General features: G+C 39.3%; 2 protein-coding genes across 3 annotated transcripts; one reads left to right on the forward strand and one right to left on the reverse strand.

Moving 5' to 3' along the window:
• The first annotated feature begins 482 nt into the window (after positions 1-482).
• On the forward strand, positions 483-6,162 carry msl2b (MSL complex subunit 2b). The gene is made up of 2 exons (XM_056450646.1): positions 483-1,530; positions 2,917-6,162. The coding sequence occupies exons 1-2, from the start codon at positions 1,389-1,391 to the stop codon at positions 4,569-4,571; spliced, it is 1,797 nt and encodes a 598-aa protein (XP_056306621.1). The 5' UTR covers positions 483-1,388; the 3' UTR covers positions 4,572-6,162.
• A 1,609-nt stretch (positions 6,163-7,771) lies between these two features.
• tnfsf10 (TNF superfamily member 10) lies at positions 7,772-12,553 on the reverse strand. Of its 2 annotated transcripts, none has more exons than XM_056451031.1 (5): positions 12,354-12,553; positions 11,128-11,274; positions 10,845-10,890; positions 9,623-9,703; positions 7,772-9,176 (listed from the first exon to the last, which is right to left on the reverse strand). In XM_056451031.1, exons 1-5 carry the CDS (start codon positions 12,474-12,476, stop codon positions 8,713-8,715), a joined length of 861 nt encoding a protein of 286 aa, XP_056307006.1. In that variant the 5' UTR covers positions 12,477-12,553; the 3' UTR covers positions 7,772-8,712. The 2 variants fall into 2 exon arrangements, with proteins under 2 accessions (XP_056307006.1, XP_056307005.1); XM_056451030.1 differs by having other exon boundaries at positions 9,623-9,742; positions 12,354-12,552.
• Positions 12,554-13,553: the final 1,000 nt, after the last annotated feature.

Genomic DNA, 13,553 nt, shown 5'->3' on the forward strand with positions numbered 1-13,553 from the left:
CACTTGTTACAGTTATGAAATGGTTTGATAACAAGCAGGACATTTTGATGGGTCAATGGCATGACCACATTGAAATTGTCTAAAAAAAATGGCGTTAAATATAGGCTAATAATCAAACAATGTATAAAGATTTTCGTTATTGAAACATTTTATTCAGAATTACATTTTAATGGGTGAATTTTACATTTATAGTCCGTATTTTGTTTAGCATGTTTATGAATCTCTTGAATAACGTCTCTGTACGTCTAATTGTTTTAAGTTCATGTTTTTCTTCCGCCTCATCTTCACCCGCGCCACGCCCCGCATCATAACCTTTATGTAACCAAGGGAACCAGTCGCCCACACCAGCTAGCGTTCCCTTCTCGCGAGTGTTCTCCTTACAGCCTCCGAAGCTGATATATCGCGAGACTACCACCCTCCTCTCCCATAGCCGCCGCGCTTCAAGCTCTCGCGAGATGTGGACAGCAGCGCCCCCTCCTTGTTCTACTGCGGAGAGGAAGGGAGGGGAGAAGCCTTTTCAAATACACATACATTTCAATATCGCTACTGGATATATAATTTAACAGCTTCTTCTCCAAACGAATGTTCTGTGGATGTTAAATTCGCACGCGTAACACCATCGACGCACGCAGACGACAGGAAAGCGGCGGGAGAATGCAGGAAAGAAGCGAAGCGGCCTGTTTTTGTTCCTGAGGCGCAGCTCACACTGACATCAAACAGCCTCTCAACTCATACCGCTTTTTTCCTCACACGCGACTTGAAATCACTTCGCATGGATGCACGGTGAATATCTTGCACCTTAAAGTCCTTTAAAAAAGGAAGGAGCACAAAAGGAGGCCTGCTTTCGTTTATTATTATTTTTTGCAGCGCCATGAAGCGCGGCGGACAATAACAGAGTGACGGTGTTTGCGTGTAGCCGCTATCATTCGAGCCTCAGCTCGTATCGAGATTAATAAATAAACAAACAGACGGAATAGCACCGCAAACAAGGACTGCATTCATCCCGTATCAGACAAGGAGGCAATCTGTGCTCTCTGTTTGAATTTGGTGGTAATCGGAGGCCCAGTGGGGCGAAGAGCGCCACCAGCGTGTTGTTGTTGAATTAAAAAAAACAGAAATCGTGCAAATGCATCTTTGAATTGTGCTTTCAACCAGACCCCCGTGGATGTTGTTTCATCACACGATGATGACGAGGATTTGGTCGTATTTCGTGCCGTGGAAGAGGGGCAAGCGTTAAGATGGAGTGGTTTTAATTGCATGCGATGAACAGACATTTCACAGTCGACGGAATTGCACGCGACGTTGATGATACGTGGGCTTTCACCGTCGCTCCTTCACGCTTTTATTTTCCTCCCCGAAGTGGATCCGTCTAGCACGACACTGCTGAGATGAACCCGGTGAATGCGACCACTCTCTACGTGTCAGCTTGTCGGTCGGTGCTGCAGTGCGATCCCCGGGACCCCCAGGCTTTGGCGGAAATCTATAAGCTCTTGCCCTTTTTCAGACAGTCTCTCGCCTGCCTTGTGTGTGGTGAGAGATCCCGTTTTATTCTGCTTCATCACTGCACGCTTGCATGATCACTTCTGCTTTATTGCACGCGAAGCTCCAGACAACATGACACACCCCCATTGAGGCCACGAATTCCTGACCTACAATGACAACTGGAGCCTGGGCGTTCAGACACACAGCAGTGCATTTAGGCTGTGTTTATAGATGCATGAGCTTGAATAGTAATGGCTTGCCTGCTTGGTTAGACAAAACAATATAAATTAATCCTGGACGCTTTAGCTATTTATATTTAAAGACATGCTTTAATTGCTTAGGTTCATTTGTCAGAGTTTGCACGGAAGTACATTTAATTTATTATAGTAATTATAATTAAAATGCATTTGGTCTTAATTATATTCATAAACAGTTATTTTATTGATCAGAGATTTGTCTAGGGATCCAAATTGACATGAATACTTTTAAAGTTATTGTATTTTATTTAATTTGTGTTATTTTCAGCAGAGTATTTCTCTCAATATTTCAATATTAAATACTTTATTTATTTATTACCATTATTATTATTAAAAATGCAGGCATCCAAATCATTTTCTTCGCAGAGTATTTATATTGTAATTAATATTATTTACAAAATTAATATGTAATATTTAAATTTTATTTTGACATTTGCATTTTGTTTTATTAATATTACATATGTTACTTTTATATTTTACTGTTAATATATTTCAAGGTTTCCACTGAAGCCTTTATTATATGAAATAAAAATGTACATTTTTTATGTATATAAAATATACACCATGTATTTTTCTCATTATTAATAACAGTTATTACATTTGGTGAAATTAATAATTCCCTGGCACACAATTCTATATTTTAAATGATTTCAAATTGATTGATATTATAATTAGTTAGCTAGAAATTAACTTCACTGTGAGTATATGATAATCTCAATGTAATTCACCATAAGCAGGTAATTCACTGCTATCTTTTAATATAGCCACTGATAATCCATGCATAATTTTTTTTTCTAAAACCTGATTATTATTTGTATTAAGCAGTGCATGTTTATTTGTTGTGCTTGTTTATAAAACTGCATCTGTATTTGCATTTGATATCCCTGCTAACCATATGCTGTGCATGTAATGTGAACCACACAATGAAGCATCGCATGACCCTTCAAATCCTCGCATATGCTTTCTTCAATACCACACAACCATGTCTAATGAAATGCTTGTGTAATATTGCTTGTGATCTGGAAAACTAATTACAGATCTGAATGATCATTTTAAAAGGTACAACATGCAGGCAGCCTGTTCAGGCGGTGATTTGAATAATTTGCATGCTAATGTGTTAGAATGATACCCAGACTGTTGTTTCTTGCTCAAAATATGTTTTCTTTTTATTACTTAGGCAATTTGCTACAAGATCCAATCGCTCCTACCAACTCATCGTGCCAGCACTATGTCTGTAAATCATGTAAAGGCAAAAAGATGATGATGAAACCGTCGTGCAGCTGGTGCAAAGACTATGAGCAGTTTGAAGAGAATAAGCAGTTGTGCATCTTGGTGGATTGCTACAAAAAACTCTGCGAGTACATCGCAGATTCTCCTCTCGCTCAACACATTTCAAGTACTGTGGAAGGGTCTTCAGACATCCTGTCCTTGTTGAATGAGGGACTGGAGGGTCAGGGGGAGGAGTCACTCTCCCTGAGTTTGACAAACCAATCACCAACACCCTCAACCTCAGAAACGCTCCCCGATGAGGGCCAGTCCCCTTCCACAGAGATCAAGGAGCAAGGCCTCAGCCCTCTTGGGGTGAATGGTCTTCAGGATTGCAATGGCTTGACCAATGTAGAGGAATTGACTGCCAGCTTACCTTCTCTTGAGGCCAGTGTCCCTGACTCAGTGGAGAGTAGCGGGGCTGATGAAGTGAAGCAAGAGAGTTTCACCAATGAAATCCCTGTTTGCGAGGCAGTGGCAGCAGCTGGTGAGGAGCTTTGTACAAGCACCTTGGACATTTGTGGCTTCAGCGAGGATATTAAACACGATGGTGGGACTCTCCTCTTGAGTGTAGAGGAAGTGCTCAGGACTCTAGAACCAGATCATGTTTCCCAGGATGAGTGTCCTGCTATTTTGCAATCAACTCTTGAACCTTCGGGGAACTTAAACGGACCATTTTCCTCGGTTGACTCTAGCCGGCAACCCTCCTCACTCCCACAGGACTCGCACGAAGTTCTTGTGCCCCAACACCAGGTGTCCCAGCAGAATCAGCAACATTTAGGAATATCCTGTTCTGCAGTGACACCACGAATGCCACGTTCCAATCGGAAGCGCTCGCGGTCAGAAAGCGATAGTGAGAAGATCCAACCCTTGCCCATTTCCACCTTCATCTGTGGCCCTACATTGGGAGCCTCTGCTCCGGTTCAGATCAAGTGTGAGCCAAAATCTCCTGCACAGACTATCCCGCACATGGCAGTGGTGCCCAATGGTGGTGGCCTTTCAAAGGTGGGCAAGACATTACTAGTGCCTGCCAAACCTGTCAAAAAGACCCTAGACCACCATGGACCTAAGAAGGCGTACACTAAATCCAAACAAGGCACTCCAAAATCCAAGGAGAAGATGAAAGACAGAATTCTGACTAGCTCCCTCATTCCCGGCAGCCCCACCAAAGTGGTGTACAAAAAGGCGCAGGAGAAAAAGGGCTGCAAGTGCGGCAGAGCGACTCAAAACCCAAGTGTTCTTACATGCCGTGGACAGCGATGCCCCTGTTACTCCAACCGCAAAGCCTGTCTGGACTGCATATGCAGGGGCTGCCAGAACTCCTACATGGCCAATGGCGAAAAAAAGCTGGAGGCCTTTGCGGTGCCAGAAAAGGCACTCGAGCAGACAAGACTAACTCTAGGCATAAACGTCACCAGCATCGCAGTGCGTAACGCCACCGGGAGCGGCGCCGGCGGGATGCTGAACGTCTCCACCGCGGCTGGTTCACCTGTGGCCTCTTTCTTGGCTACGGGACCACACGAAGACAAAGGATTCGATGAACCATTGGACATGAGGTTTGACTGAGTCCTGGATGATTCTCCTTTAACATCGCCCTGTTTTCCAGACTGGCTTGCTTTCAGTGTGGTGGCACTGTAGCAAGGGGCCGATGCCAGCAGAGTCAGCTATCGACAAGGCAGCTACTGTGATTCTGTTCCAGTTCACATTATCAATTATACAAGCTATTGCTGAAGCTCGTGCCTTTAAATCATTTGTAATGTTTTCGGTTTACACGCACACCTTTAGGAGGAGACGAGTTTCTTTAGGTAAAGGGGTTATTTTGATTTTCAAGTGATCTATAAGGCACGATCTTTAGCAAGATATACCTGACCTCATTGTTGCGGGTCACGCTATGTGCATATGTGGAAGATTTTCAGTTTGTAGGCTAGCGGACGAGACCTGTTAAATGAATGGTACCCTACAGCATCAGTAGAGACTGGTTGTATTTATAAACCGTTTTTTGTACACAGACTTAATGAATTCGATTTAAACAAAAAAAAAAAAACAAAGTACATTTTATGATATATTTTGTAAGTTACATTAACAACATTTGCAGTATTTATTGGGTATCACTTAACATAGATTACGGTCCACAGAGGGCATCAGCTGGATACCATTTCTACAGATGCAAGTCACACAGATGCAGTATGTACGGTTTTTCTGTCTAAATTATGTTGTTGTCCTGATTGTGCTAGTTTTTTGCTGTCTCAAACTGTTATTTTTCCCTTGGGGCATTTAAATACCTGTAATATAAATGTAACATATTTCCACAAAAAAGAAAAATCCTAACAAGACTCTTGTCTTTCATTTCGAAAATCATTTTAAAATTGCATGTTCTTTTCTGAAGGTTTTAGAAATTATGACTGGTGGTTTAAATCAGTGGTTCTCAACCATGTTCCTGGAGGACCATCAGCCCTGCATGTTTTGGACGTCTCCTTTGTCACACCCATTTCAGGTCTTTCAGTCTCTGCTAATGAGCTGATGATCTGAATCAGGTGTGTTTGGTCAAGGAGACCTGGAAAATGCAAAGCTGGTGGTCCTCCAGGAACATGGTTGAGAAACACTGGTTTAAATTAATGTATTAGCGAAAGGTCAACAAATATCCTGTGATGCAGTTAATTACAAGAGTGCATTACAATCACAATGCTGTCCATGTGTGAGTGTGTAAACTTACTGTACATGTACATTGTTTTTCCTGACAGCGTCAAGCAGAAGTATAGGGAAGGATCATATAGCTTTTGGAGAAATCAATGTTTTGTTAGACTTCTTCTTGACTAGTACAGAATCGCTTTACAGTTGCTGACATACAATATTAATGAGACATTTCATTCATATTACTGCCCAGAATATTGCTGAGGGGGGCTTATTTCTTGGCTTTACTCTGTTGTATGGAAAGTGGAAAATCCATATATATAAAAATACACTGCACCTGAAATATCATTGGTTAGAAATATACGATTCCAAAAAATAGATGGATAACTGGAATCATATGCCTGTAATAGTGCAATCAAACAAATCCATGGGGTGCAGTAATGTGCTGGATCTCTGCCCAGTAACTGTATTTACAAACTTTTACCACAAGTGGGCAGAATGTAGACAAAAATGGCTATGGTCAAATCAAAGCATGGCTTTTGTATACCTCAAGCAGAGGTGCATTTATTGATTTAAGAGCCATAAGCAATTCCATCCAAGGGGCCCAACATTCCTAAAATGCACCCTTTGTACTTTTATTTATTTTAATTATATTTTATATTTGTCTCCTTTTTTACATTTTATCTTAACGCAATTTCAAAATTTTAAAGGATTTGTTTCATTTAAAATAATAAAAAGTAAATAAAAATATTTCATTTTTAAAAAAATATCTTTACCTGATTTGACTGCTGGACTGCTCCATGATTGGGGGTGGGGGGCAAATTTGCATAGATGTAATAATTAACGTTAACATTTTGTTAGACCCTCACGTGATTGAAAATGATGTTATATAAAATATATAGGTTTAAGGTTTAAGTTAAACTTTTAAGCATTATTGGGGGTCCCCAAATTTCCTGGGTTCCTAAGCGACCTCTTACCTTGCCTGACCTCAAGAATTTGCATATTTATTAAATAAGTAGTGAATGTAATTATTCAATCAAAGAGATAAAAGAGATTTGACTAGGTTAAGTGGGAATGCTAAATAAACGTATCTGTAAGAATTACTTAGGTGCATAGGGCCCGAGATTGTTTGGGACTCCCCTGGAGAAGTTGCTTATATTTTCTTAATTCAAGGGGGAAATTCAGTGAAGTTTATTTATAAACTAATTTCGAGAGGATAACTTGCTTATGATTGTGGCTGGTCCCACATTATCCAATTTATGATTCACCAATCAGATGATTCCTAAGCCACTATAAATACCCTAAGTTCCAAAAAACAGACATCTTCGCTTTGAAGAATCCCCCCTTCCACCCCTGCTCCTCCTCCTTTCCTAGATGGGTGGCATGGTGGCCCAGTGGTTAGTAGTGTTGCCTCACAGTAAGAATGTCACTATTTCTAGTCCTTACCAAGCCAGCCGACATTTCTGTGTGGAGTTTACACGTTCTCCCCCATGCTCATGTAGGTTTCCACCGGGTTCCCAGGTTTCCTCCCACCATCCAAAAACATGCAACTTATGTTAATTGACCGTCCAAATTGGCACCATTGACATGCTCCTAGTAAGTAGCTCTCGCTTAAGGGCAATCACTATCTGTTCATTAGCTACTACAGCAGGGGAGTTCTCGAATTCTAACTGAGCTCAAACTCCCCTCTCGCCTTGCAATAGGGAGGGAGCCCAGGTTTCAAGGATCTTATGAGCTCAGGGCTCTTTCCCGGGACAGCATGCCAAACAAGCTTTATCAATCATCAGTGAAATGTGAACTCTTGTAAGATATTTATGTACATGTAATTTTATATATATATATATATATATATATATATATATATATATATATATATATATATATATATATATATATATATATATATATATATATATATGGGGGGGGGGGGGGGGTTGAGTGAGTTAATATAACTTTGTATTAATAGTAAATTGGCATTTAAAACCATACTTTTATTTTAAACTACACCTGTAATAATTAGAAAATCTAATATGTTAAACTGTTTTTGAAATGTAATATAGTTACATGATCTAAAAATGAATAATATATAAAAAGATTATTATTTTTAATTATAATTATAATGAATCACATAGTCATTGTTTTAACAAAATTACATAAGATGTATGTTTAATGTAGGAAAAAAAATTGCCTGGGAAACAAACGTATGCAAAACAGAAGAACACGGTGTACTGTAACGTACATAGTTACGTTTAACTGAAGATCAGTTTCAGATTAAAATGTTACAAATAAATGAAACATTACAAAGAACAAATGAAAATGTGGAAAGTACTGAAAGTTATCTAAAGTGAGTGGACATCCCACATTCAACGCTGGTAAAATTATATACAAAAGACATTATATACAAGACAATTTACCATTTTACAAAGTCACAGTGATTTTCACATGTACAAGATTCATGCTTTAGGAATGAATTATGTCATATAAACACATTAGTGCTGAAAGTGACACTCGCAATATGTCAGCAAAAACAATCAAGGCTTGATTTATATAACACAAAGTTTTGTCCAAATCTCTCCAACTGCATTTCGACATTACAATCAGTCTTTAAAACGTGAAAGAGCAATACAGGTCACATGTTCAAAGAGAAGAGACACAAACAGGTCTTCCACAGGCGTGAAGAATCGCGCCTTCTATTTTCCTGCCCGGACAACAAACGCATCGTGTCCAACAAACTCGCTTCCAAAATGACTTGGCAAGCCCTTCGCTTTATGTCGTCGCCCCTTCCAGGCAGACACACTGAATCTGAGCTCCAACACATTTCACCAAGGAACTGATTTACAATCAGATCCGCTGGCCATACGCTAAAAAGCGCCAAATATTTGCACCTTTCTGAGCTCTCATCAATCAAGGTTCAACTGTTTTGGCAAGAGACCAAACATCTCGGCAAGCGCATCCAAATGTTTTAAGGTGCTTGGCAGCTGTTCCAAAGAATTCTCAGGTAGAAATACCAAGCAAGTCGAGTCTTGTTCCTCATATTGGCTCTGGAAACAAATCATCCAGTGTGTTATTTTACTGACTAGCTCACCAGAAATGCTCCGAAGAAGCTTGACTTCTCATCCATGTCAATTGTGCTTACGTTGCTGACTGTCACAAACACTCGATCTCCACTTCCGAGTTGAAAAAGCCCAGCTTGGTAGATCGAATAAAGACCGTATTCGGAGTCACGTGACCAACATGTTGTCCGAGCATTCTTCATTAGCAGAATCGGCACCTGATAGGAGCTTACTTTTTTATAAACATACTGCAACATCGGTTTCCCTCGAACAGATTCGCCCATCGAGCCGTACTCATCCTCACGAGGGCTTTCGTCTTCCTCGATCAGCGTATGACGAAAATACGTTTGCGAGTAGATATAATAAAGGCCAGCCTGAGGTACCACCAATTCTCCGTCACTCAACTCCACATTCTGGAGAAAAGCCAGACCTTTTTCGGACTCCCAAGACTGGATCTTCTGTCCGTAGACCTTCCTGTTTGGTAGACCTGCATTGTCAAGCCAAAGAGAAGGATTATGGGTCGGGTTTGATAGAAAAGCTGCATTGTTTCAGCATTTGGCAGACGAATGAAATGGGAGGGGGTCGTTTCAAAGACTCGGGTTGTGTTACAAACCAGCTTTTTGTTTCAGGCAAATGGCTACAGAGATATGATGAAACAGTGCGTTTGTTTTGTTTCGTTTTTTTAAAGAGGAAAGCATGTCCTCTGACCTACATTAAAGGTTTTATGAGCTTCCTTTCAGGGAAGCCAACATGAAAACAATGTTTACTTGCAGGGACACAACAGCGTTTGTGTGATTTCTGCATAGCTTATTGGCTTTTTATCTGACCTGGATGTCATCCAATTGCTTATCTCGGTAGATTTTAAAAGGTGAACATGAACTTTGATCTGTAGATTAACACATTTATATTAGTTAGAAAAGCAGAAACAAGTACCTGCTCCGTCTTTTTCTGATTCTGGTGTATAACTCCCAGTCACATGGGCTGCAATCTTAGGCCGAGAGGAATCGTCTTGATCTTGGATCACCAGTGAGGGAAGAACACGAGAGACTTCATCTGTAAAAATGGTTAATTCACTTGTTGTTTGTGTTTTTGTATAAACTTAAAGGCACAGGTCATCAAAAATTAAACACTTGCTGTTAATTTATTCATCTTAAAGGCTGATTTATACTTCTGCATCAATCGCACACGTATGCGTATGCTCCGGCACAGCCTTTGCACGGTCACATAGCCCTTGATGTGGCTGACGCCGACGCTGACCTCTCACAAAATGTAACTACACGTCACAACGAACCATAGCGCAAGCTCTGTGATTGGTCAGCTTTGTACCGATGACAAGCACGGGCGGTGCTGAGAGCCGTGAGCTCAATGGAACAAGTGTTTACAAGTGACGAGTCCTGTGAAAGAGCTCCAAATGAAAACATTTGTTTTGTGTTTAACTTATGATTAAAGTTGTTGCACGTCCGTCGGTTCCCGCCTCTGAATGAGCAAGTTTTAGCTACTTGTAGTGTTCAGAAAAAAACAATAGCCGCAAAGAAACTTGACACATTAGAACATGAACACCTACTGCCAGCTAGCGTTTCGAAAGTGTTATTGCAAAGCAACCCACACAGAAGTATAAATGCACAACTACGTGCAAGGCAGACGCCATGGGTCACGCCGATCACTCGACACAGAAGTATAAATCAGCTTTAAGGATATCCATGATGATGAAATATTTTTAGCTGAACCTATGCTCTTTGCTGATCCATAAAATGCAAGTAGGCAACACTTTGAGAGTCAAAAAGCATATGTAGGGAACACAACTAATACCTGTGGCACATGAAGATAGATTTCTAATCATTATTAAAGTAATAATGTTGGAAATAATCCTAAGGTTCTTGCATTTTAAAGCCTTATTGTATGTTAAGGAGCCTTGAGATTTAATTTTGTGTTGCCTGTATGTTCTTTTGACTCTCAAAGTGTAAGAAGTTTGCCGACTTGCACTTTATGAATCACCAAAAACTGAATCACCAATAACTGAGGTTTCAGCAAAAAATCTGACTGAAGAAAATGTCATCTTAGATAGCGAGTAAAATAAAAGGCCAATAAATGAACAGCAAATTTTCATTTCTGGGTGAACTACCTTTCAATATGAATGTGATCTGAAAAAACATACCTTTGACAGCAGATGTAATTTCTTTCTGATATCGACTGGACATTGACTGTAAAAAAAAAAAAAAACACATAAAATTTCAGGTCACACAGTGCGCTGTGAATAGACCAATTCTTCAGTATCATTTGTGAATATTAGGTTGGTTTACTCAATCTAAGCTTCAAAAAATTAAGGAAATTCCTCTATTAATTAAAAAAGGAAACCGATCCGAGTCCTAAATGGGCCCTTTGTCTTCACCATGGGCAGCTTTATGACTTTATGGGCCCCCTCAGAAGCGGATAGATACCTTTTCAATCAGAAAGTGGAGCTGCTGCGTGACCTGCCAGCAGGGGTCGTCCTTGCCCTCGGCCCCGTTCAGCTCCTGACCCTTTATAGTCCTGAGGTTGGCCCGCATAAGACAAGACACGCTGCTCTTGGAGAAGGTCTCTTTCATCTGTGAATTACAAATGGGTTATTATGTGACATGAATTTGCATGCCCCATTTCAGTATTCATTCATTTTTGTTTTGCATACATACAAAAAACATAATGAAATTCACTTGAAGTTCCAATAGATAAATAATAAATCAATTAAAGTAGATATGAAATGACCACTGCTTTAGATCTCTCTTGAGTGCACAAGTAAATGAAAGAAAAAAAAACAATACTAATTTATTTGCAGATTTAACCAATATATTGCATTTGCTTATTATATATTATATGATCACTTTCTATGCACATATAATATCATATAATAAACATGCCAAATTTTTATTGTAATGCATATGATATTTATATAATAATTAATGTCAAATGTTAATTACTTGTTATCATATGCACACATAGACTGTAAAAAAGAAGGTATTATTATTTATTATATGGTTTAATGTTTGTCATTTTGAATTTACAAATGTATATGCAAATGCAAACATGAAGTTATATTCATCAAATAATAAATGTTCAAAATGTAAATTTGCATTATTCATTCATTGACAGAAATATTACCATCGTATTCATACGTAAAGTGTAAAAATGTTACATGATTTATCCAAACAATCGTTGCCAATAATGTTTTGCGATATAGAATACAAAACTAGTCAGTCTATCCATTTAATCAATTATAACTATATTTCTATACATGTAGTGCACATACGAAGACTTGCTGTTGCTATTTTTATTTAAATATACTATACTAATAATACAAGTTACATTTTACAAACATTAAATGCCAAGTTATTCTCCTTTTGTTAATTAAAATATATACTGCCATTGACTACTCTTAGAGTCTGCTGTTGCTTAACTTGTACTTCAGGCTCTGCTGAGCGACCTGTTGGCAGCTTTCCACTAACTTACACAAAATGCAGGAAAGAATTCACAACAAACAAGCCGAGCAACGAAGCAAACAACACTCAATCTATCTAAAGTCTAACATTTACTGCATTTCGGTGTTGCAACACTTATAGCGAATTGTTCATGGCAACTTAGCAGAAGTTCTGAGGTAACGTGCGAAACGCATTAACTCCTCGGCCCTTACCGTCGTCAAGACGTTGCTGAAGTAAATGAAAGTTACAGCCACGGCTATTGTTTGCAGGAGGATAGCAGCCAGCAGCAGAAGTCCGATGTACTGCATGGTGTGTGAGCTTGTCATGCTGACCATCGCGTGTGTGTGTTACTGCAGCCCGAGACAAAAGCTGAGGCAAAATTCCTTCTCTCTTCATATGAAAAAACATGGAGGCGGGGCAGCGCTTCACTACCAAGCATACTAACTGCAGGTTTTACTTTCCTGTGAAGACTATCGTGTAAGGAACTCTTTCGTTTTGATTTTCAGATTAGTGTAATCACTACAGGTTATATAATCAATCGTGTCCAACCTACATATCGTGTATACAACATATTTGTAATATAGTGCTTGCCTTGATGGAAGATTTAAAATTGTGTCATCGTTTGGGCTACTCAGCTAAATTTGTTTTCCTCAGTGGAACCCAAAGGGGTTATGTCACCTTTTGTTGTGTGGAAAAATGATAATGATTTTGATAACATTACTGTTCTGGTTTCATATGAGGGAAATAAGATAGAATGATTTGCAGCAACTTGAGAGTGAGGAAGTGTGACAGAATTTAAACTTGTAAACCTTATAAAAGTTATTTAGCGTATTTGCTACATTACTAACTTGTATAGCCTAGTTAAATGGATTGTTCACACAAAAAGGAATTAGTTACACACCCTCAAGTTGTTTCAAACAGTTTCTTATTTTCTGTTGAACACAAAGATATTTTGAAGAATTTTGAAATCTGATAACCACTGACCATCATACTTGTTTTTCCTACTATCCCAGCAGACAGGACGTCAACATGTCAGATTGATTTGTACCCCAACGTCATGGGACGTTGCTTTTTGGGTGGAAATTAAAATCGGGTTGACATCAGAACCCATGTCAGGCCAACGTCAGTGTTCAAAGTTAGATAGACGTTGGATTTTGGTCAATTTTCCAATGCAACCTAAGAACAATCAAATATCAACATCCAATGATGTTACAGCTTGACATTGTGTGGTTGTTACAACAATGACATCTATCAGACGTTGGATTTTGGTCATCATACCTGATGAATAAATGCCAGTATTTGACGTCAATATGATGTTGGTTTAAGATGTTGGCTCGACGTTGGATTTTGATCACTTTCCAAACAACCTAAAATCAACCTAAAATCAACCAAATATCAACGTCACTTGACAA

The sequence above is a fragment of the Danio aesculapii genome, chromosome 24, assembly GCF_903798145.1.
Source record: "Danio aesculapii chromosome 24, fDanAes4.1, whole genome shotgun sequence".
NCBI lineage: Eukaryota > Metazoa > Chordata > Actinopteri > Cypriniformes > Danionidae > Danio > Danio aesculapii.

Bases quoted from the DNA above. Each gene is read 5' to 3' on its own strand.
- msl2b (XM_056450646.1), top strand. From the start codon at position 1,389: ATGAACCCGGTGAATGCGACCACTCTCTACGTGTCAGCTTGTCGGTCG. The intron at 1,531-2,916 runs GTGAGAGATCCC...TTTATTACTTAG, and splicing joins TCTCGCCTGCCTTGTGTGTG to GCAATTTGCTACAAGATCCA.
- tnfsf10 (XM_056451030.1), bottom strand. From the start codon at position 12,476: ATGGTCAGCATGACAAGCTCACACACCATGCAGTACATCGGACTTCTG. The intron at 11,275-12,353 runs GTAAGGGCCGAG...TGTAATTCACAG, and splicing joins TCAGCAACGTCTTGACGACG to ATGAAAGAGACCTTCTCCAA. The intron at 9,177-9,622 runs GTACTTGTTTCT...TTGACAATGCAG, and splicing joins ATCAGAAAAAGACGGAGCAG to GTCTACCAAACAGGAAGGTC.